Source organism: Emydura macquarii, unplaced genomic scaffold, assembly GCF_026122565.2.
Source record: "Emydura macquarii macquarii isolate MOO-44397 ecotype Brisbane River unplaced genomic scaffold, CSIRO-AGI_Emac_v2 contig_799, whole genome shotgun sequence".
Taxonomy (NCBI): Eukaryota; Metazoa; Chordata; order Testudines; family Chelidae; genus Emydura; species Emydura macquarii.
Window position 1 is genome coordinate 1414307 of NW_027130936.1, and position 21119 is coordinate 1435425.

Consider the following 21119-nt stretch of genomic DNA (forward strand, 5'->3'; position numbering starts at 1 on the left):
CAGCCATTGCAGGGCCCTCACAACTGCAAAGAGGCAGGGCTCAGCTGTAATGAAAAGAAAGGATTCTTTGCTGAGGTTGCTGGCCGCTGACGGCCCGTGGTTCTCTCTGCTCTCTAGCTCTCAGGCTGACTAGTGTCCGGGCCTCCATAGCCCCTGCAGAACTCTGCAGCCCCTGGCAGAATGCTGCCCATGCTGCAACTCTGAGCGTGGCTTTTGTGAGTGTTGCATTTTGGAAGCTCCCATGTCAAGATATCTGTCCACTGGAGGGGTTGCAACATGATGCCATGCAGCGTCAGATATAGCCAAAACGCTTCTACAGCCACGGGCACCAGAGGGTCAAGGCAGGGAGCAAATCACTGTGGATAGCTGAAGTTCCAGCAAAGCGAGGATATTTTCAAGTTACTGACTAGCAGTTGGGAAGCGTGGCCCTGCTTTTGGTTCTGGAGAACGTGGGAGAACTGAGTTTCCAATATCTGGGGTTGCATTTGCTGGCTGTCACCTGAGGTAAGAAAATCAATGCTTTATAAATTGCCAGGGGAGAGCTTTGTTTGCAGTGACACCGCTGTTCGATTAATTCAGTGACGTGTGGTGTTTGCTGGACTAGATTTGCCCCTGATAATTAGGCACCTACAAATCAGATGTAATCACTAATTTGCATTCAGTATGCGTTGCAAACTGTGCACGGTTTCATTTTCATGGAGTGAACAGATGCAGAAGACTGTGTTCACCAACACACCCTCTAGGCTTATCTCAGTTCTTGGGTAGCCCCATCCCCGGAGTAGCCGAGTCCCTCACAGTGCCGGCGGGGAGGTCTGAGCCTTGTTTTGCAGACGGGGACCTGAAGCACAGAGACCTGACATGACATGCCCATGATCACACAGGGAGAGCTGGGAACAGGACCCAGCTTTCTTGAGTCCCACTCCACTGCTTTAACCACAAGGCCATCTGTCTTGGCAGATACTTTCACCCTAAATTTGCATTGAAATGTCAAGGCTGCCTGAGAACCAGTGGTCAGGCCAAAGCATCTAGGGGGCTTAGGGAGGCTGAATGTAAACGATCCCTCTGGAATTTTGCCCTAGCACCAGAGTTAACACCTCCGGCCGACACCAGAAGTGTCTAGTGTGATCTTCAGTGACCCCAAGTGGTCCTGGGCTCTGCTCTTCATCTCCTCTGAAAGATAAAGCAGAGGAAAGACCAAATGGGGCCAAGTAAACAGCCGGAGCAGACAATCTCTTAGGAAACACAGAGCATCTCTTCAGACAAGCGCCCTAAGTAGAGAAGGAGAGGAAGGATATAGGAGAGCTTCTGATACAGTGTCAGGCTGGCCTCTGCGCTAGGGACCGGGTCTGGAAAGCAGCACCACTCCACAGAAGGCAGCAGAACTCTGTCAGCTTACACCAGCAGAAGATCTGGCCCCAATGCTCTCCACCAAGGTGTTCTGCATGGCACCAGCCCCAATTCTCTTAAGCTTTGCTCCATCCATGGTGACTTGTAAACTCCTCCTTGCAGCTTCACCAAGAGAATGCCGTCTCCCTCCCGCCTGTTGATGCTGTAGCTGAGATCCTGCCAGATAAGCAGATGCTCCTATATGAGAAGGCAGCTGCCCCAGCAGACAGTGACATGGATGACGCAGACATGCTCAGTAGGTATGGGGAGCAGCGTCCCAGCTTGGGCTGGAAATCTCTTCTTCTCTGGTAGATGTGCCCCATGGCACCTCGCCTGGTTCCTCCTGCACCAGGTACTTCCTCCTGCCTCCTGTTGGGGTCCAGTGTCCATTGCTAGAGGCATTTTAGGAAGATAGGGATTGGCAGAGTGGATCCACCCCAAGGTCCAGTGAGCCCCGTATCCTGTCTCTAGTGGCTTCAGAGGAAGGTGTCAGAGCCCTGCTGTGGGAATAACCTGCCCATGGGGAAATTTTCCTCCTAAGCCCCCATTATTTTCTGTCTCTGACTATTTTGCCCCTGCTGGTAAGAGATTGACCGGAGAGCCAGTGGCAACCTTCCCACAAACCCAGCCTGCCAGTCCCCCTCCTCCTCCATCTCAGTGGGCATAGTCTGCCCGCTTCTGAGCTGGGTCCCCCTGTGGCCAGCCTGGCCAGCTTCTGACCAGTCCACGGGATGGCGTAGTGCATTGGGGATAATGTCACAGCCAGAGATCTGTCCATAGTGCATTGCAGTCAGACGCAGCAGGCCATCCGGCAGCGGGGCTAGTTCAGTGGAAGGTGAGCTGGTCAGCTTAGTTCAGGGCAGGGGAAAGCGCTAGAGGAGATGGGGAGAGAAAAGACAGGTGGGATTTAAGGACCCAACATTGTCTGCAAGGCAAAGGGCCCAATCTCCCCCTCCCACCTGCACCCTCATCCCACCTGCCTGCCCTGCCAGCTTCCAGCCCCCCTCTCCTCAGGACGTTCCATCCAGCCCTGGGTCTCCATCTCACCCAGCACAGTTGGCACAGGTTTCCCCAGCACCGTGGGCAAGAGTGAGTGGGTCGAGACCCCACCCTGACAGCACAGAGCTGATGCCTGGAGGCTGGGACAAGCCATCAGAAAAAATGGCAAAGGCTGTTTCCAATACCCTGATGAGGGAGTTCACCTGTTTCTCCTGATACTGGTTATCGACTTGGGGCTGCCCCTGGGTGCTCAGATAGCAGTGGTGGCTGAGATTTGCTTTTTTCCATCTACCTTTGGCAAGAATGTAGAGCTGGCTCCACAGGCATCCAGGCCTTGTAATTTCCACAGTGGGACCTGATCCGAAGTCCATTGAGGTCAGCAGGAAAGCCCGCATTGACTCTAACAGGCACTGGATCAGACCTTCGGTTAGTGCAGTGGGGTGCTGGCAGCCTGCCAGATAAGCAGAGCTTCATAGCAGGGGCATGTCTGCCTGTGCGCCAAGATCTGCCCGGGCTCCCAAGCAGTAGGAGGGTTGGTTGGTTCAATGGAACCCAAAGTGGATTGAAGCCTGCCCGCTCCCAAGGGAAGGGGCTTCCCTAGTTATTTCTTGCTCTGATGAGCTTTAGGGGGTCTGGCTTTCACCCCTGACCCTGTGCTTTCTGTTCTGCAGAACCCAGGATGTCACCAGGTTCTATCTGGATCAGGTGAGTAAACGGGACCCCTTGTTTTCACTGCTCCAGGAGACCTGACGGTAAGGAACCAGGGATGGCAATGGGCAAAGCAGGCTGGACACGGGGGTAAATGGGCACTGCAGCGTAGCAAGGTATGGCCACCATTGACCAGATAGGTTGGGTGGGATGAGCCAACAGATGATGTGGGAAATGAGTGAGACAGGACAACCTGGGGCTTGTGGGCAATGTGAGGCCTCCCGCTCTGTGGAGACTGCTGGGCATGGGCAGTGCCAGGGACGTGGGAGGCAGGCAGCATGGGCTGGGGGAAGCCGGTTGTTAATCAGTGGCTGTTGCCTATTTCATGTTGTTCTGGAGTGAGCTGCAAACCAAGGCCCCAGGGTTCGTGTCGCTGTTGTGCACCAGTCTGGCTCTGGCGCGGAAGCCTGGCTGCGGGAGGAAGGGCTACATGAACTGCATGGCTTGTCGTAACAACCCAGCACGGCTGTGTGAACAAGAGCCGTCCATTCATAACGTACAGATAAACAGCTTGCCAGCATCGGTGTGGATGCAATGAGGACCTGGATTTTTCCATTAAGGCTTGACTCAGGGGGGGTCTTTCCATTGACTTTAACACGATTTGGATCAGAACTTGAAAGCAGCTAAGGCTGTGTGTGACACACACAGTGCGCGCGCGCGCGCCCCCCCCCCCGGCCAGCACAAGGTACAGAGCGCAGGCCATGCCAGAGCAGCTAGTGAGACAGCCCTACCCCTGGACACTTGGCATTTGCAATGAAATGCTGCTCTCTGCAGGAAAGGATAGGAAGTGCAGGACAATCGTACAGACGATCGTGGAGGGATTTGATTTGAGCAGGGATTTGATTTTGGTTCACAGGGAATTCCACAATTTCAATAGAAAAAAATTCCATTGAAAGTGGTACAAAAACAAAAAAATCAAAATTTCCCACAAAACAACATTCTGGGAGCAAAATTGGGGCATGAAAGTGAGCTACAAACTTGCCAAGGGAATAGTCAGAGGGTGAAAAGGGGAACCAGAAGGTGTTGCTGGATTTCCTTGCAATAAGCAACGCTACATCGGCAAGGGGGGTAGTTCGATACAGGCCATTCCCAGGCTGGGATTTCCATGGCACCATCCTGGGTGAAATGCGTCAGCAAGCCCAGTCTGCGTTTCATAGAGCAGCCTAGCCAGAGTCAGCTCAAAGATTTGGGTTAAAGTGCCGGGGTCGTAGCTTCCAGTCTCATGCTTGATCCAGTGACCCACATTGCCTGTCAGCACAAATGCGGGGAGAGAGCAGAGCAAGCCCACTTTGTGTACGGCTCAGTGTGAGCACAGAGCTCTTTCGGGGGAAGGTATCACAGAGAGCCACTGACCTGTCATCCCAGACAGCACAGGGCACATGGCCACCTGCCAGGACGGCAGGACTCAGGCAGGCAGGCTGGCAGCCACAGCACGGCGCTGATGGCTGGGCTCTTTCCATGGCAGCCCAGCACAGGCAGCTCACATAGGACCAAGGCAAATGACAGGCCGACCCCGACCTTCAGCTGCCACAGGCTGGCCTGACCCAGCTCCGCAGCCAAGGAGGGTCTCATCAGAGCTGCTCTTGGGCCACCTCTCTTGGGTTCAGAATGGCATGGCATGAAGAACTGCCTGCCCCTGCAGGAAGGTCATAGAAAACAGCAACTTGCTGGTTGTGTAACCCGCCCATCAGGCCCAATGGGGGACTCGGCGCTGCCTGCGGGAGATGATTTGTAAACCCTGGAGGAAGGCTCTCAGTCTGTTCAGTTCTGTAGGGTGTGGGAATCGTGTTTATAAGGACCCCATAGCTTTTATCCTAAAATCTATCTGGCTTTCTCACAAGGGATGCCCTGGAAGAACAGCATCTGTGGCAGGGTGGGGGTTGCCATCTTGGGGCCCCTTTGGTACATGGGGCGCAGAGTGGCTGATCTGTCTGACCTGGTGCTGACTGGCCACAGTGCGTGGTGCACGCTGCAGGGCTGGCGCCCCGCTGGAGTGCAGAAATGGGCCGCTTGCAGTTTCCAGCTGATAGTCTCCCCTGTTTAAAAACAAACAAGCAAACAGGCCTCCTCAAGGCTCCGAGCCGCACGCGGCTCTCTGGAAGGCCAGCACCAAGGCTGAGAGCACCAGTACTGGCGCACAGACAGCTCTGTCATGGCCATCTCTGCCCAAGGCTCCTAGCAATACAGCTGGGGCAGCTGTTGGAGGGGCTGACCCCCTTACAAATCAGACATGACCACTTCCTCCTGTAAAGACAGCTGCTTAAGCTACCTGCTCCTTGTATGTCTGGGCACAACGTCTCCTCACCTAATTCCATCAGTGCCGCAAGCTATTTAACTGGAGCAAACACGATGGCCTGCCAAGGTTATCGATTCATAGATTGAAAGTCATTATGATAATCAAATCTGACTTCCTGCATGACACAGGCCACAGCGTCTCACTCAGTAATTTCTGAATCAGACACATAACTCCAGTTTGAGCTATAGCTCAAAAGATAATATCAAAGCCTCTCTTTCTTTTTAGCAAGAAACCCAGGCTTGCTTTAAAGACTGCAAGCGATGGCAAATCCACCACCTAGTTAATTACCCCCATTGTTAAAATCCGCACCTTAGCTCTAATCTGAATTTGTCTTGCTTTAGCTTCCAACCATTGGATCTCATTATGCCTTTTTCTGCTAAGTTAAAAGCTGTCGACTATCAGAAATCTGTTCCCCATGGAGGTACAAGTATGTAGACGCTGCTCGAGTCACCTGTCAACCTTCTTTTGGATAAACTAAATAGATTGAGCTTTTTGAGGCTCTCATTCTACGGCAGGTTTTCCAGACCTCGAATCTTTCTTGTAGTTCTCTTCTGAACTCTTTTCAGCGCTTCAACAGCCTTTTTGAAGTGTGGACACTAGAAGTGGACATAAAATCGAATAATGGGCTCACCGTTGCAATACACGGAGGTAGTTCCACCTCCCCACTGCTACTTGATATTTCCTGCTTGTGCAGCCAAGGATCATGTTTGCCCTCTTAGCTACAGCATTGCGCCGAGAGCTCATGTTCGGCCCCCTAATGCCATGCCCCCGAATTGCTTTTCAGAGTCACCACTCTCCAGGATACAGTCCCCCATCTTACCAATGTGACCTACGGTCTTTGTTTCTAGAAGTGCGACCTTGCACTTGGCTGTGTTAAAACAGGTGGTGCTCAGATGAGCAGCCCGTCCCAGGTGATCCAAGCTGATCAGAAGAACTGATAGCTTCCTGGCTGGAAGTTGAAATGAGACAAATTCAGATGGGAAATAAGGTGTACGTTTTTAACAGGGAGGGTAATTAATCACCAGAACAAATTGACAAGGGTGGTGGTGGAGTCTCCATCACTGGCACGGTGTAAATCCTGATTGGACGGGTTTTTTAAAGACATTCTCTAGTGCAGAAGGAATTGTTTTGGGGCAATTCTCTGGCCTGTCTTCCACCGGAGGGCAGACTAGATGATCACAGTGGTCCCTTCTGGCCTTGGAATCTACGAACCCCTGCTATTACTTCCTGCTCCAGCAGTGTTTGTGTCACTGTCCCAGGGGATGGGAGAGAAGACTGAGATTCAGGAGGCTGCTTTTCAAGCCACGTGTGCTCTGTCTCTCTCTATGGAGATGGGCACCTCTGGTGCCTGATCCTAATGGAGATACCTCCGGTTTGCACTGGGTCAGAGCAGAATGAAACCCCTCATTTCTTACCCCTCCCGGTAGGAGAGAAGGATTTTGCTGCATGCCCTTTAGCACTGCCAGTATGTAACCGATCCGCCAGGGTTGATTGTTATGAAGCTCGTGTCCTGTGGACCAGAAGAGTGCATGACAATGGCATGTAAAAGCCATGGCTCAGACTTTCTTGTTCACTCACTGTAACTGATTCCAAGCGACAATGGGAAGCCACTTCCTGGTGTCTCATGGTCAAGCAGCCACCCCTCAACCATCATGAGAGCTCCAGACAGCCACAGGTTTCCAGTGACAAGTCCCAAGGGGATGTTTAAAAGTATCTGGATTTGCTTTATTTCCTTGTTAGTCCTGCTGCGTTTTCTTCCCCAACTCGTGTGTCTGATGCCTGCCTGAAGAGTGACAGAAGAGCCCAGGGCTGTGCCTGAAACCTGCCCTGAGCTGAGATGAAATGTCAATGTCTCAGGGGCAGCATGCTGCTGCCTGACGTGTGCTGCAGCAGCAGACTTAGCCAGGACTGAGGCGTCTGCTGATTAGGTCACAAATTCAAAGCACTCCACAGCCAGAAAGGCAGTTGGTCAATGCTCCTTCAAGTCTGGGCTCATGTTTTGTGTATGGCGGGGAGCAATGTCGGCTCCCTAGAGGATGGATGAGAGACTTGCTACGCAGCTGCATTGTTCATCAGCAGATCAGGTACATTGTCCCTGGGCCCGATGGACCCAGCATGGCTGGTGTGACCTGCCTGGATGTAGCTGGCACCTTCATCAGCAGAGAGGTGACCAAGACTCAGACCATGTCTACAAAGCGTTGCAGCATAGCAGGTATGGTCTGCCCGCCCGTGGCAGGGAGCTTGGAGAGCCCCCAGCTGAGCTCTGTGTCTGGGTTAGCACTGTTCACCCTGGAACCCCAGGCTGCAATCAACCTCTCTGCCTCGCTGCAGGCTGCAGCTCTGTGTGCTGCGGAAGCGGAATTTGGCTGATGCTCCCTGGGCCCCTGCTCTCCCCATCTCTGACCTTGGCCGGCACACACGTGCTGCTCTTGGCTCATGCGGCTGGTGGTGTTTTTGTTTCGTCCGTTCCTGAGTTAGGGCCCTGGAGTGCCCTTGCCCCCTGGGCTCTGACTGTAAACCATGGCAACGTTATCACCCTCCCCGCGTGTCTTCTACCGAATGCCTCCATGCACAGCAGGCTGGAGGCCTTGCAGGGGGGGGAGATGGAGAGCTCTTCTTAGAGAAACGCAACCGGCCAAAGTCTGGTCTCGCCCATATGAAACTCCAATGGCTGAACTGGCGTTATTCTGGGGAGTCGGAGAGAGATCTGTTCAGCTCCAGTCCCTCAGGAAAGAGTGCACTGAGGGTTAATACATCCAGTCTGTTTCCATGCATCACTTTGCCCTACCGATTCACTGCTCCCTTTCCCCAGGTTTATTCCTCTCTCAGGATCTTCACTGGGTGTTAATTGGATTGGTGCATAGGGAATTCATTCCTATAACACAGGGCAGGCAAACTGGGAGGCAATGTGATCTACTGGGTAGAGCAGCAGATTGGGAGTCAGGATTTCTAGAGGCTGTCCCTAGGTCTGCCATTGACTTGGGCAAGCCGTGGTTAACCTCTTGGTGCCTCAGTTTCTCTGCTCCTAAAATGGTGCTAGTAATGTTCACACGCCCCCCCCGCTTTAGAAGTATTATTAATAAGTTTTAAGGCTGGAAGGGACCATTGTGATCATCTCCTCTGACTTCCTGCATCACATGGGTAGCTCCCTCAGAGAGGCCTACATCCAGGACTGGCTGGAAAACAAGGTTTGACTCTTTTTTTACTCTGCATTGGAACAAAATGGAGATGTGTGTGAAAGAAGCAGCCCTGGGATGTAAGAGCTGGGCTCAAATCCTGCTCTGAATGAGGAGTTAGAGCAGGGCCTCGGCCCGGTCTACACACATGCCAGATGAGTGCCCTCGCTATTGACTGGTCTGGGTTGACTCGCTCCCTCATTTTGACCAGAAATGCCGTTCTAGACCTGAGGCACTTTTCTGATGAAAGTTGAATCCAAACTGATATGTTTCTGCACAAAGGTTGGTTTTGACGAATTCCCATTTTCTGACCAAAAAAGGCTAACTGAAAAATTCCCAAGTAGCTGAGCCAATCCCCCGTGTTTGAGCCGGAGCACATCTCTTAGCGAGAGAAGCACAGCCTTGAGTTAGGGGCTTCACGTGATGGAGAATCCCCACGTCCATCAGCAAGTTGTTCCCGTGGCTAATGACTCTCAACGCACCTTATTTCTCATCAGAATGTTTCCAGCGTCAGCTTCCAGCCATTGGATCTCGGCATGCTTTTGTCTGCTAAATTAAAGAGCCCTCTGCTATCAGAAATCTTCTCCCTCTGTAAATACTTCCTTCCTTCTTATGACAGGCTCACTTAATAGAGGGCTGCCAAGAGAGCCGGAGGGTCCCTTAACATGGCTATTTTGGCATGTGATCTTTTTACTTGTGGGGAGGCAAATCATGTATGGGGGTGTATTGTATAGGACGGTCCATCTCCTGGCTCTGCAGAGAAGCCCAGGCTTGGGTAGGAGAGAGTAATAGTGAGAAACCGGCAGGTATAATGAGATGCTGTGTTCAGAACTCTGGATGTTGGATAGGAACTATCAGCTGATCTACAAAGTGCCATTTGGTCCTGTTTACATTATTGCTGGAGTGGTGAAGTGGTAGGTCCCGTTTGCTGCCCTCTCCCAAGGTGGGCACAGGTAGATCTAGCCAGGGCTAGTGATGCTGTGGAGACAAGTGGAAATGAAGCCAGGACAGAGCATGTTGTGTGCTTCTCCCAGTGTGGCCGGGTGGTGATTCCTGCTCTTAGGTCTCTCTGTTAATCTCTTAGGTATGGAATTATGCCCTGAGAACATTACTGCTTCCACGATGAGAGCCTCCAGAATCAGAGCCAAAGAATGTGCATGTTCCCAGGGCTGGTTCCATCACTTGGTGGTTAATGTGGGGCAGGAGGGCTTAAGCCTGGACTGCCCAGAACTGTCTGCCAGAGGCCATATGGGGGAAGCCCAGAAGCCCTTCTGAAAGGGGGGAAGCTGGGTAGTGGGCAAATCTTGGAATGCAGCTCCTATGTCAACTTCTCCTCGGTTAGTCCTGGTGAGTTAACAGACAGAGCAGTGATGCTTGTCCTGTTTGCTGAATACACCATGCAGGGACCACTGGGGGTCCAATGGACGGATGGGAAGGCTATGGATAGGGGTATGTGATGGCCACCCAGGGTGGGAAGGGAGGATAGGGATGGGGGAGGGTGGTGGCCACCCTCTGAGGGATGGTGTGAAATGAGAAGCCCTTATGAAGTACAGATGGGAAGGAGACTGCTTGGCTCTGGGGTCTGCCAATGAGATACAGAGCCTGTTGCCCCTTGGTCATTCTCTCAACTGTGGTTGGCTGTCTGGTGGCCCTGTGTGAAATGGGTTAGATGCCCTCAGTTCAGGGCCTAGTGGATAGGAGCCACCTTGGTTCGAGCGACCATGAGCTAATTCAGTTCACACTAAAGGGAAGGATAAACAAAAGTAGATCTGTGACTAGGGACTTTGACTTCAAAGGGGCTAACTTAAAAAAATGAAGGGGATTAGGTGGGGAAGTGGACTGGACAGAAGAACTCTTGGATCTAAAGGCGGAGGAGGCTTGGAATTACTTCAAGTCAAAGTTGCAGGAACTATCTGAAGCCTGCATCCCAAGGAAGGGGTAAAAAAACCATAGGCAAGAGTTGCAGACCAAGCTGGATGAGCAAGCATCTCAGACAGGTGATGAAGAGAAAGCAGAAAGCCTACAAGGAGTGGAAGATGGGAGGGATCAGCAAGGAATGCTACCTCTTGGAGGTCAGAACATATAGAGATAAAGTGAGAAAGGCCAAAAGCCAAGTAGAGTTGGACCTTGCAAAGGGAATTAAAACCAATAGGAAAAGGTTCTGTAGCCATATAAATTGGAAGAAAACAAAGAAAGAAGAAGTGGGACCGCTAAGCACTGAGAATGGGGGGGAGGTTAAAGATAACCTAGGCATGGCCAGATATCTAAACAAAAACTTTGCCTCCGTTTTTAATGAGGGTAATGTTGAGTTTGGGGATAGTGGCTAATGGGAATAAGGATATGGAAGTAGAAATGACCACATCCGAGGTAGAAGCTGTTGTCAGTTGTTAGTGTAGGCTGTATGCGTGTGTCCCCGTGTAGGTGCTGTCCCAGCTCTGGGCAGGTAACCTAGACGGCACTCACGATCGAATGAATCAACATGACCATGGATTAGCTGAGCAAAAAAGGCACCCGCCCAGGTTTATTGCAATTGAAGCACAATGAGAAGTGACCCGTAGAGTATCTACGGGTACACTTCAAATACGAGTGCTCCGTTACAATGGACTCAGCACAATTTAACGGCGGGACTTTCCATTATCCCCTAGGCCGGACAACACCGTTCCTTCTGACACCTTCTTTTGTACACGGTTACAGACAATTTCGTTCTGCCCCCTTCGACATTGGTAGTTGACGTAGTCTGATCCCACCCTTTACTGTAAATCGGATGATTCGGTCAAAACAGCTCTACTTATCAAATTCTAAGACATTTCTATCCATCCAAGTGTCATTTCAGGGGGTCAGGTGGCCCTTGTTAGGTCTTTGGGGTTAGGATGTCCTGGTACCTTCTGCATCTGCTATATATTTTTAGTAATGTTTTGATATTACTATATTCTGGAAATATCTGTGTTTGCAGTATCAGTTTTTCTTTGTGCCAGTTTCTGTGAGATCGTAAGTTCACAGCCTGACTCCTGTTAACTTGGCTTTTTCCACTTAGGCCTTATGCCTTAGCCTGTTCTGCTAAGTTTCAGGCCTCATGCTCTCACTTTCAACTACATAAGCCAAACTCAAACATCTTAGTGGGACTAAATCCGGGAGGACAGATAATCTCCATCCAAGAATATTAAAGGAACTAGCACATGAAATGGAAAGCCCATTAGCAAGGATTTTTAATGAATCTGTAAACTCAGGGGCTGTGCCTATGACTGGAGAATTGCTAACATAGTTGCTATTTTTAAGAAAGGGAAAAAGGTGATCTGGGTAACTACAGGCCTGTTAGCTTGACCTCAGCAGTATGCAAGGTTTTGGAAAACATTTTGAAAGAGAAAGTAGTTAAGGACATCAAGGTTAATGGTAATTGGGATAAAATACAACATGGCTTTACAAAAGGTAGATTGTGCTAGACCAACCTGATCTCCTTTTTTGAGAAGTTAACAGATTTTTTTAGTCAAAGAGAATGCAGTGGATCTAACTTACCTAGATTTCAGTAAGGCATTTGATACGGTTCCACATGGGGAATTATTAGATACATTGGAAAAGATGGGGTTAATATGAAAATTGAAAGGTGGATAAGGATATGGTTGAAGGGGAGACTACAACAGGTCATACTGAAAGGTGAACTGTCAAACTGGAGGGAGGTTACTAGTGGAGTTTCTCAAGGATCGGTTAACCTTTGTATTACTGACCTTGGCACAAAAAGTGGGAATGTGCTAATAAAGTTTGCAGTTGACACAAAATTGGGAGGTATTTCCAGTACAGAGAAGGATCAGGATATCATACAGGAAGATCTGGATGACCTTGTAAACTGGAGTCATAGAAATAGGATGAAATTTAATAGTGGAAAGTGCAAGGTCATGCATTTAGGGACTAATAACAAGAATTTCTGCTATAAACTGGGAACGCATCAGTTGGAAGTGACAGAGGAGGAGAAGGGCCTGGGCGTATTAGTTGATCACAGGATGACTATGAGCCGCCAATGTGATGTGGCCGTGAAAAAAGCTAATGCAGTCCTTGGATGCATCAGACGAGGTATTTCCAGTAGAGATAAGAAGATGTTAGTACCATTATACCAGGCACTGGTGATACTGTGTGCAGTTGTATTTCCCCATGTTTAAGAAAGATGAATTCAGACTGGAACAGGTGCAGAGAAGGGCTACTAGGATGATCCGTGGAATGGAAAACCTGTCTTATGAGAGGAGACTCAAAGAGCTTGGCTTGTTTAGCCTAACCAAAAGAAGGCTGAGGGGAGATATGATTGCTGTCTGTAAATACATCAGAGGGATAAATACCAGGGAGGCAGAGGAAGTATTTAAGTTCAGCGCCAATGTAGACACAAGAACTAATGGATATAAACTGGCCATCAGGAAGTTTAGATTTGAAATTAGAAGCAGGTTTCTAACCAACAGAGGAGTGAAGTTCTCGAATAGCCTTCCAAGGGGAGCAGTGGGGGCAAAAAACCTAGCTGGCTTCAAAACTGAGCTTGATAAATGTATGGAGGGGATGGTATGATGGGACAGCCTAGTTTGGCAATTGGCTGATCTTTGACTACTGGTGGTAGTGTGACAGTGGCTTATGATGTCCAAGAGTCCCAGAGAAGCAGGGGATGGTGTGGTCTAGCTGTTAAGGCAGATGACTAAGAATCAAGAGATTTGAGCTGTAGTCCCCACTCTGCTACTGACTTACTTCATGACCTTTGGTGAGTCATTTCCCTTCCCTTCTTCCCCATCGTAACATGGGGTCAGTAACCCAGCGTGCTATGGAGCGTGCTATAAATGGCGCGTGCTATGCAGGTTCAGTACATGATCGTGCATGCCTGGACACCTAGGTACTATGGTGATCGTGTCCTATAAAGATCGAGTGGAAGGTTGGTTGGGAAGCTTGGTTGGCTCCAGTCAACAAGTGGCAGGAGCCTTTGTCCAGCACCCTGGGTCTTTGGGATGGGTGGGTGGGTAGAAGGGACCTGGGTAAACAAGTCTCTCTAAGTTGGGGTTTGCCAGCTGAGCGTTCCTGGCCCGTAACGGCTGCTCCCCTGTGGCCCGCAGGAGACGGATAATTACCGTCGGACCATGAAGAAGATGGCCGATGACATCCTGTCTCTGCGCAGGCACGTTGCCAGCCTGGAGGCAGAGAACAGCACCCTGCGCCGCAACTTGAACATGCACGAGGAAGTGGGCCGCACGCTGCTGAACGACGTGGACGTGGACGTCATGACCAAAGCAGAGATAGTGGACAGGATAGGTAAGGTACACCCCTCCCACTCACCCCCGTCTCTGCGTGGCCCAGTGGGGAGCAAGGGGGGAGGAGGCCACCATGCAGTAGAGTGGGGCATCTGTCTATGGCATTACAGGGAGTGGGAAAGTGAAGGGTTAATAGTCTTGGCTAGAGCCAAGCACAGGGCCAGTGCCCCACAGCCAGCTGTGGCAGTGCCCCTCACGCTCTGCCCTCTCCTTCAGGACTCTCCGTGGTTGGCCGATGCCTCCAGTCCTCACCATCCAGTTTAATTTGTATCTGAATGTGTGGATCTAACAATCCGACCGGGCACTCTTGGCCTTGGTCAAGAGCCGTGCCCCAGAGCTGTGCCCCCAGTTCCCTGGAGTCCTAAGAGCTGCTCACATCCCTCAGAGATGCTCCATGGCACTGGTGCTGACCAGGCTGTGTGGTCTCTTGCAGTGGCCCTCAAGCGCAAACTGGCAGCTGGGACAGTGGAGCTGAGCAGGATGAAGGACCGGGTGCAACAGCTGCAGAACGAGCTGATCCGGGTAACCACGCCCATGGCTTTGGCCTGCTGGGTCATCATTCCACAGAGGGACCCGTGAGCGTATGCAGCTCCTGTCCGGGGGGCCTCGCGGTCTAAAGCAAACAGCTCTGATGCCCAGGCCACGAGCATGAGGATCTGGGCTGTCGCTAGTCAGGAGAGCTCGGACGGAGGCAGCTTGCTCCCAGCGGAAGGGTTGAGGGTGCAAAGCTGAGAGTGGGAGAAGGAGGAGGCTGCCCGCTGTAGGAACGGGTCTGGGTGGAGCTGAGCAACGCTTCGGGAAGGGAGGCTGACCGGGATGGCAGCATGGAGCAGCAAGCAGTCCTGCTGAGCAGTAAGGCCTGGATGGCTGGAGGGGAAAGAGGAGAGGGGCAGGAGGGCACGGTGAGCAAAGGGAACAAGGACCCTGCTGAGGGGCAGGAGTTTGGCAGCGGGATGCAGAAGGCAAAGGTGCCGTGTTGCAGCCCCCACCTTTCCAGCAGAGAGGGGCTGGGCAGGTTTCCCTTTGGAATCAGCCATGCTGCTTCTTAAAGGGCCAGCGCGGATGCTCACTTCCCACTCCCCTGGGCCCGAACCTGTCAGCGGCTCTGCATCACTCTCCCAGGCCAGGCCAGGGGTGAAAGCTGCCTGCACGGCACAGCCAACAGCCTCTGCCTTTCTCCAGCTGCCCATCCTCTGGGTCTTGCCCTCCAAAGGAGAAAGAGTCGAGCGCTAGGAACAGCATCTCCTGGTTCCAGGGGGAAATGAATGCAGACACGGCTAGGGCAGCCTGGTGCCGGGAGCCCCACCGGGAGTGGGTAGCTTGGAGCTGGGGAGCCAGCTGGAGACGCAAATATTCCCAGACGCCGGGACTGTCTCACTCAGCTCCTGGAGATTGGGGCTGCAGCTGAGTTCTCCGCTGACCACCTGCCAGTCTCCCCCGGCTGGCCAAGGCAGGAGCGGCCTAGGCGATCACGTGGAGTGGCAGTGAACTCCAGTAGCGTTGGCAGGTCCTGTCCTGTCGTGGCTCAGCAGCCCGATCGCTGACTGCTTGGGTCCAGAGAGAATCACCCGTTGGCCTCTGTGCATTCGGGCACCCTCGCCGAGGGATCTGATGGGTTTCCCCCCCTCTCCCACCAGAAGAACGACCGGGAGAAGGACCTAGTGATGCTGCAGCGAGCCCAGCAGCAGCAGCAGGCAGTGCTGAGGAAGTACCAGGAGAAGATCACCAAGATGAAAGCCCTGGAGGACACTGTGCGGCAGCAGGAGAGGGTGAGCAGAGCACAGGTGCCTGGGAGGCACCCAGCTGGCTGCCCCTGAGGGCTTTGCTCTTCTTCCACGCCGGGGCAACATGCCCTGTGCTCATACTGCCAGCCCGTCAGGGACCTGTCCTGGTGTCGTGTTTGTCTGCGTCACCCAGGCCCACAGGAGCTGGGCCCCGCGGTCTCACTAGCAGAGCAGGATCTTCCTGCCTCCATCTGATCCCCCTGTGTCATCCATTTCCCAGTGGCCAGGCCTGCGTGTAGGTTGCCATGCACAGAGGATGTTGGATACATCATACAACCAGCTGCATGGTAATGAGCCAACCGCCCACATTTACTGCTTGGCTTTTCAGGCTCTTGTGCTGGAACCTGGCGTGGAGAGAGGAGCTCCAGCTGCAGTGAGGTGGTTAGCTCCCTCGTGCACCAGGGAATGGGACCCGGAGGTGCTATGGCTCACCCAGCCCAGGACTTTGGGATGCAAATGTCTGCACTGGGTCCCTGGAGTGGGGCGTGGTGACAGTAATTAATGCTGGCTCTGCAGAGCAGCTGCTCAATTTTTCCAAACCTACAGTCTGCACAGACTTGGGAATCCTGCGATCCCCCAAATCCCAGGACTGCAGATTTATAACAGAACCATAGAAGATTAAGGTTGGAAGGGACCTTGGGAGGTGATCTAGTCTCACCCCCTGCTCAAAGCAGGACCCACCCCAGCTATACCATCCCAGCCGGGGATTTTTCAGGACGGGCCTTAAAAACCACTAAGGATGGAGATTCTACCACCTCCCTAGGTAACCCATTGCAGTGCTTCACCACCCTCCTCGGGAAAACGTTTTTCCTAACATCCAACCTAGACCTCCCCCACTGCAACTTGAGACCATTGCTCCTTGTTCTGTCATCTGCCACCACTGAGAACAGCCTAGCTCCATCCTCCCTCGCTCTTCTCTTCTTCAGACTAAACAAGCCTGGTTCCCTCAGCCTCTCCTTATAAGTCTAGTGCTCCAGCCCCCTCATCATTTTTGTTGCTCTCCGTTGGACTCTCTCCAATTTGTCCACATCCTTCCTGTAGTGGGGGGCCCAGAACTGGACACAGTACTCCAAATGTGGCTTCACCAGTGCTAAATAGAGGGAAATAATCACTTCCCTCGATCTGCTGGCAGTGCTCCTACTAATGCAGCCCAATATGCCATTAGCCTTCTTAGCAACCAGGGCACACTGCTGACTCATATCCAGCTTCTTATTCTCTGTAACCCCCAGGTCCTTTTCTGCAGAACTGCTGCCTAGCCAGTCAATCCCCAGTCTGTAGCTGTGCATGGGATTCTTCCATTCTAAGGGCAGGACTCTGCAATTGTCCCTGTTGAACTTCATCAGATTTCTTTTGGCCCAATCCTCCAATTTGTCTAGGTCACTCAGTATCCTATCCCTGCCCTCCAGCGTATCTACCACTCCCCCCAGCTTAGTGTCATCTGCAGACTTGCTGAGGGTGCAATCTACCCCATCCTCCAGATCATTAATGAAGACATTGAACAAAACTGGCCCAGGGCCAACCCCTTAATATTGGCTGTCAGCTAGACAGCAAGCTGTTAATCAATACTCAATTAGCTTTCTATCCACCTTATAGTCCATTCATCTAACCCATACTTCTTTAACCTACTGGCAAGAATACTGTGGGAGGCTGTATAAAAACTTTGCTAAAGTCAGGATATATCAGGTCCACCACTTTCCCCATATCCATAGAGCCAGTCATCTCATCATAGAAGGCAATCAGGTTGGTCAGGCATGACTTGCCCTTGGTCAGTCCATGTTGACTGTTCCTCATCATCTTCCTCTCCTCCAAGTGCCTCAAAATGGATTCCTTGAAGACCTGCTCCATGATTTTTCCAGGTACTGAGGTGAGGCTGACCAGTCTGTAGTTCCCTGGATCCTCTTTCTTCCCTTTCTTGAAGATGGGCACTAGATTTGCCTTTTTCCAGTCATCAGGGACCTCCACTGATTGCCACAGGTTTTGAAAAATAATGGCCAATGGCTCTGCAATCGCATCAGCCAACTCCCTCAGCACCCTAAGATGCATTGCATCCGGCCCATGGACTTGTGCATGTCCAGCTTTTCTAAATAGTCCTGAACCTGTTCTTCCACCACTGAGGGCTGCTCACCTCCTCCCCATTCTGTGCAGCCCAGGGCAGTATCTGGGAGCTGACCTTGTCTGTGAAAACAGGCAAAAAAGGCATTGAGTACTCCAGCTTTTCCACATCATCTGTCACTAGGTTGCCTCCCCCGTTCTGTAAGGGGCCCACACTTTCCCTGACCACCTTCTTGTTGCTAACGTACCTGTAGAAACCCTTCTTGTTCCCTTCACGTCCCTTGCTCGCTGCAACTCCAATTGTGCTTTGGCCTTCCTGATTTCACCCCTGCATGCTGGAGCAGTATTTTTATAATCCTCCCTAGTCATCTGCCCAAGCTTCCACTTCTTTTAACCTTCCTTTTTGTGTTTAATGTCACTGAAAACTTCTTTGTTAAGCCAAGCTGGTCACCTGCCATATTTGCTGTTCTTTCTGCACATCGGGATGGTTTGTTCCTACGCCCTCAATAAGGTCTCTTTAAAATACAGTCAGCTCTCTTGGATTCCTTTCCCCCTCATATTAGCCTCCCAGGGGATCCTGCCCATCAGCTCCCTGAGGAAGTCGAAGGCTGCAGGGTCTGTATTCGCTCTAGAGCCACATTCCATGCCCAGACTAATAGTCTCCTTGCCCGACGCCCATAGGCCCTGTTCTCTTAGGGTTTTTGCACTGCACACTAAGCCCAGATCTTTGGGACACGGGCCTGCTGATGCGGTGTTTCCAAGCCCGTGCTTTAGCATGCACACTGCGTTATAAATCTGGATTTACAATTGCTGGACCTGGGTCTCACAGCCATGCTAACACATCCACACTGCACTGCTCAGCCCTTCTGCCTCAGTTCTGTGGGTTGAGCTGCATCCACACTGCAAAATGACAGGGTTTGGACCTGAGTCACAGCAGGACTCAGGCTCTGCTCCACCTGCCGAGCAGGAACCCAGAACCCAGGGCTGGAGTGCTTAGTGACCTGCAGCAGACTGATGTGTGTATGGACAGAAATGGGGCTTGGGTTCAAACCTGAGGCAGAGCCCCAGCTTAAACCAGTTCTACACCGCAAACTTACACTGTACAGCGACATCGCTCAGGAGCGTAGAAAGTGCATGCCCCTGAGTGATGCAGTTGTACCAACCCAGCTTGGCAGTAGACAGCACTATGTCCATGGGATGACTTTTTCCGTTGACATAGCTACCGCCTCTCACGGAGGTGGATTAACGTCACTGACAGGAGAAGCTCCCCTGTCAGCTTAGTAGCATCTTCACTGTGCCAAGGCAGCATTTGAAGTGTAGACCTGCCCGTGTGCAGTGTAAACACCCCCTTAAAGGACTTGAGATCCATCATCTGTGGCCTGCACCCAGTCTCCTCCAGCTGTGTGGCAGTGCAGCAAGCTGGGTGGGAGGGGAGGCTGGCAGCAGCGTTGCAGAGCTCGGCCTTGTCCAGATTAGCATGTGCGAGCGAACACATTTTAACAGTCTAGTCTTTGCCAGGTGCTAGCCTAGACTCCCCTCAGCCTGGGTAGCAAGAGTTAAAGGCAATGGGCCTTGGGCAGACCAGACGCTTAGCCCCTGTTTGCGACCAGGTGCTAACCCCACAGCCCACATCTAGCTTAGCCGTGGCCCCAGCTCTCAGCAAGGCTACGTGATGGGAGCTCCCCTCTTCACTGAACTGACCTCTCTGCTTTCCACAAAGGTGATTGAGAAGATGGAGCGCATACTGGAGGAGAAGGTGCCGGAGGCTGCTAGGACCAGTGAGCAACCATTGAGTAAATCCGCTCCTCTCTCCGCGTGTCAGAGCCATGGGGCTGGGCTGGGCCCTGTTTTATGAGGGAGCCAGACAGTTCCTGAGTGATGCAGAGGGGCGGGGAGCTGCCCACGTTACAGCACTGGAGGCCGGCAGGAGAAGCTCATGGGGACCCCGCAGAGAGGCTCAGCGTTCAGGGCCGTACCCTCTCCCTTCCTTACCAGCTCTATGGTGGGTAGCACCAATCAAGGAGCTACTCAACGTGATGTCTGGCCACATGGAAGGGAAATGGGGGTGCAGAGCTCCCAGGCACGGAAGCCTAAGGTCTCCAGCCCCTTGCTATGTCGAGGGCTTTCCTGTCACAGCCAGGCTCCGATTCCAGCATGGCGGGTTGGCAGGGCAAAGGAGAGGTGAAATAAACGGGGCTCCCCAGCCTCTCCCTGGCAGGGGGTGGGTAGTGAAAGTATGGAAGGGCATGGAAGGGAGCAGAGGGCTGAGTGGCTTCTCTCCTCTTCTCCGCCAGCTGACAGCTTCTCCAAGGCGTTCTGCTCCACCCTGCTAGCTGAAAACGTGAGACTGCGGGAGGCGCTGGGCAGATCCCACTGCCGCTCCTCCCCCATCATCCTGCAGCAGCAAGCCTTGCCGGTGAGACGGGTCGGTGTGGGGCCGCGTCATGGGGAGGGTCCCTTGTTTGCCAGTGGGGGCGATTCGCTATATGCGGAGGACAGTGTGCCTGGCAGATTGGTTGCTTTATCGGGTCAGAAGTGCTTTGGGGCAGGGCCTTTTTCTGCTGACGGGTTTGTACAGTGCCTGGCACAATGGGGCCTTGACCTCTGGTTGGGGCCTCTAGCTACTACTGCAGTGTGATATTATATTGTATTTGAATAGCTGATTTTGCCACAGCCACCTCAGATCTGGGACCTGCTCAGTGCCTCTCTTGGTGGCTTTTCCTCCCCCCATCAGCACCCCCAGTATCTGGATTCCATGGAGTGGCGGGGAAAAGGGGTCACAGGCAGCCTGTTTTGTGCTGGAGAGCTAGAGTCTCTCCACCTCACTTGCTGGCTTTCTTTTCCAAGCTGTGTTCTCTGTTTGCTTGCAGGATATGTTCTCCACCAACTCTGAGAAGCTGTCATTGCTGGCCAAGCTGGAGAAGGCTCAGGGTCGCATCCATGTCCTGGAAAGCCAGGTAATTGTCATGCCCTTCTCACAGGTCATTCCCCCAGTGTGCACATCCCATCTCCAGTCTGCACCCAGAAGATGGTCCTGTGGCATGAATGATGGCCTCTGAGCACCCTGAGCACTGCCTCACCGCGTGGGGCGCCTGCAGGGACTGGTGTTCCCTTCAGGGTATCTATACGCTTGACCACCACGCTAATACTTGAGTGGAGCAGTGGCTCAGTGCAGACAAAGCCGTCTCTCTTCTTGGCTCCTTTCCCGGAGGAGGGTAGGCCTTGTTGTGCTTTATGGGATGGCGAAGAGCTGGCTCTCGTGCTTGGCCCTGAAGGTGATCAGTTGCTGGTCAGCTGTAACTCTTGTGGACGGGAGGTCCCCAGTCACGGGCCAGCTGCTGAAGAGAGTCTCGAGTCTTGTCATCACGCGGGAGCTAACTGGGAGGGAGAAGTGTCGGTTTCTGACCTAGCCTAGGCCCAGTCCTTGGGGAGCTCAGACAGGCAG

The 21119-nt window shown here is 52.3% G+C and overlaps 1 protein-coding gene across 1 annotated transcript in view; it reads left to right on the top strand.

Annotated features, from left to right (window-relative positions):
• Nucleotides 1–21119, top strand: part of CCDC33 (coiled-coil domain containing 33) — a 206856-nt gene that overhangs the window by 183839 nt on the left and 1898 nt on the right. Inside the window, exons 14-22 of the mRNA XM_067543215.1 lie at nt 1510–1646; nt 3057–3090; nt 7599–7601; nt 13644–13839; nt 14272–14360; nt 15476–15607; nt 19395–19467; nt 19969–20090; nt 20545–20631. Of these exons, the coding sequence (XP_067399316.1) occupies nt 1510–1646; nt 3057–3090; nt 7599–7601; nt 13644–13839; nt 14272–14360; nt 15476–15607; nt 19395–19467; nt 19969–20090; nt 20545–20631 (873 nt within the window). The remainder of the gene's footprint in view (nt 1–1509; nt 1647–3056; nt 3091–7598; nt 7602–13643; nt 13840–14271; nt 14361–15475; nt 15608–19394; nt 19468–19968; nt 20091–20544; nt 20632–21119) is intronic.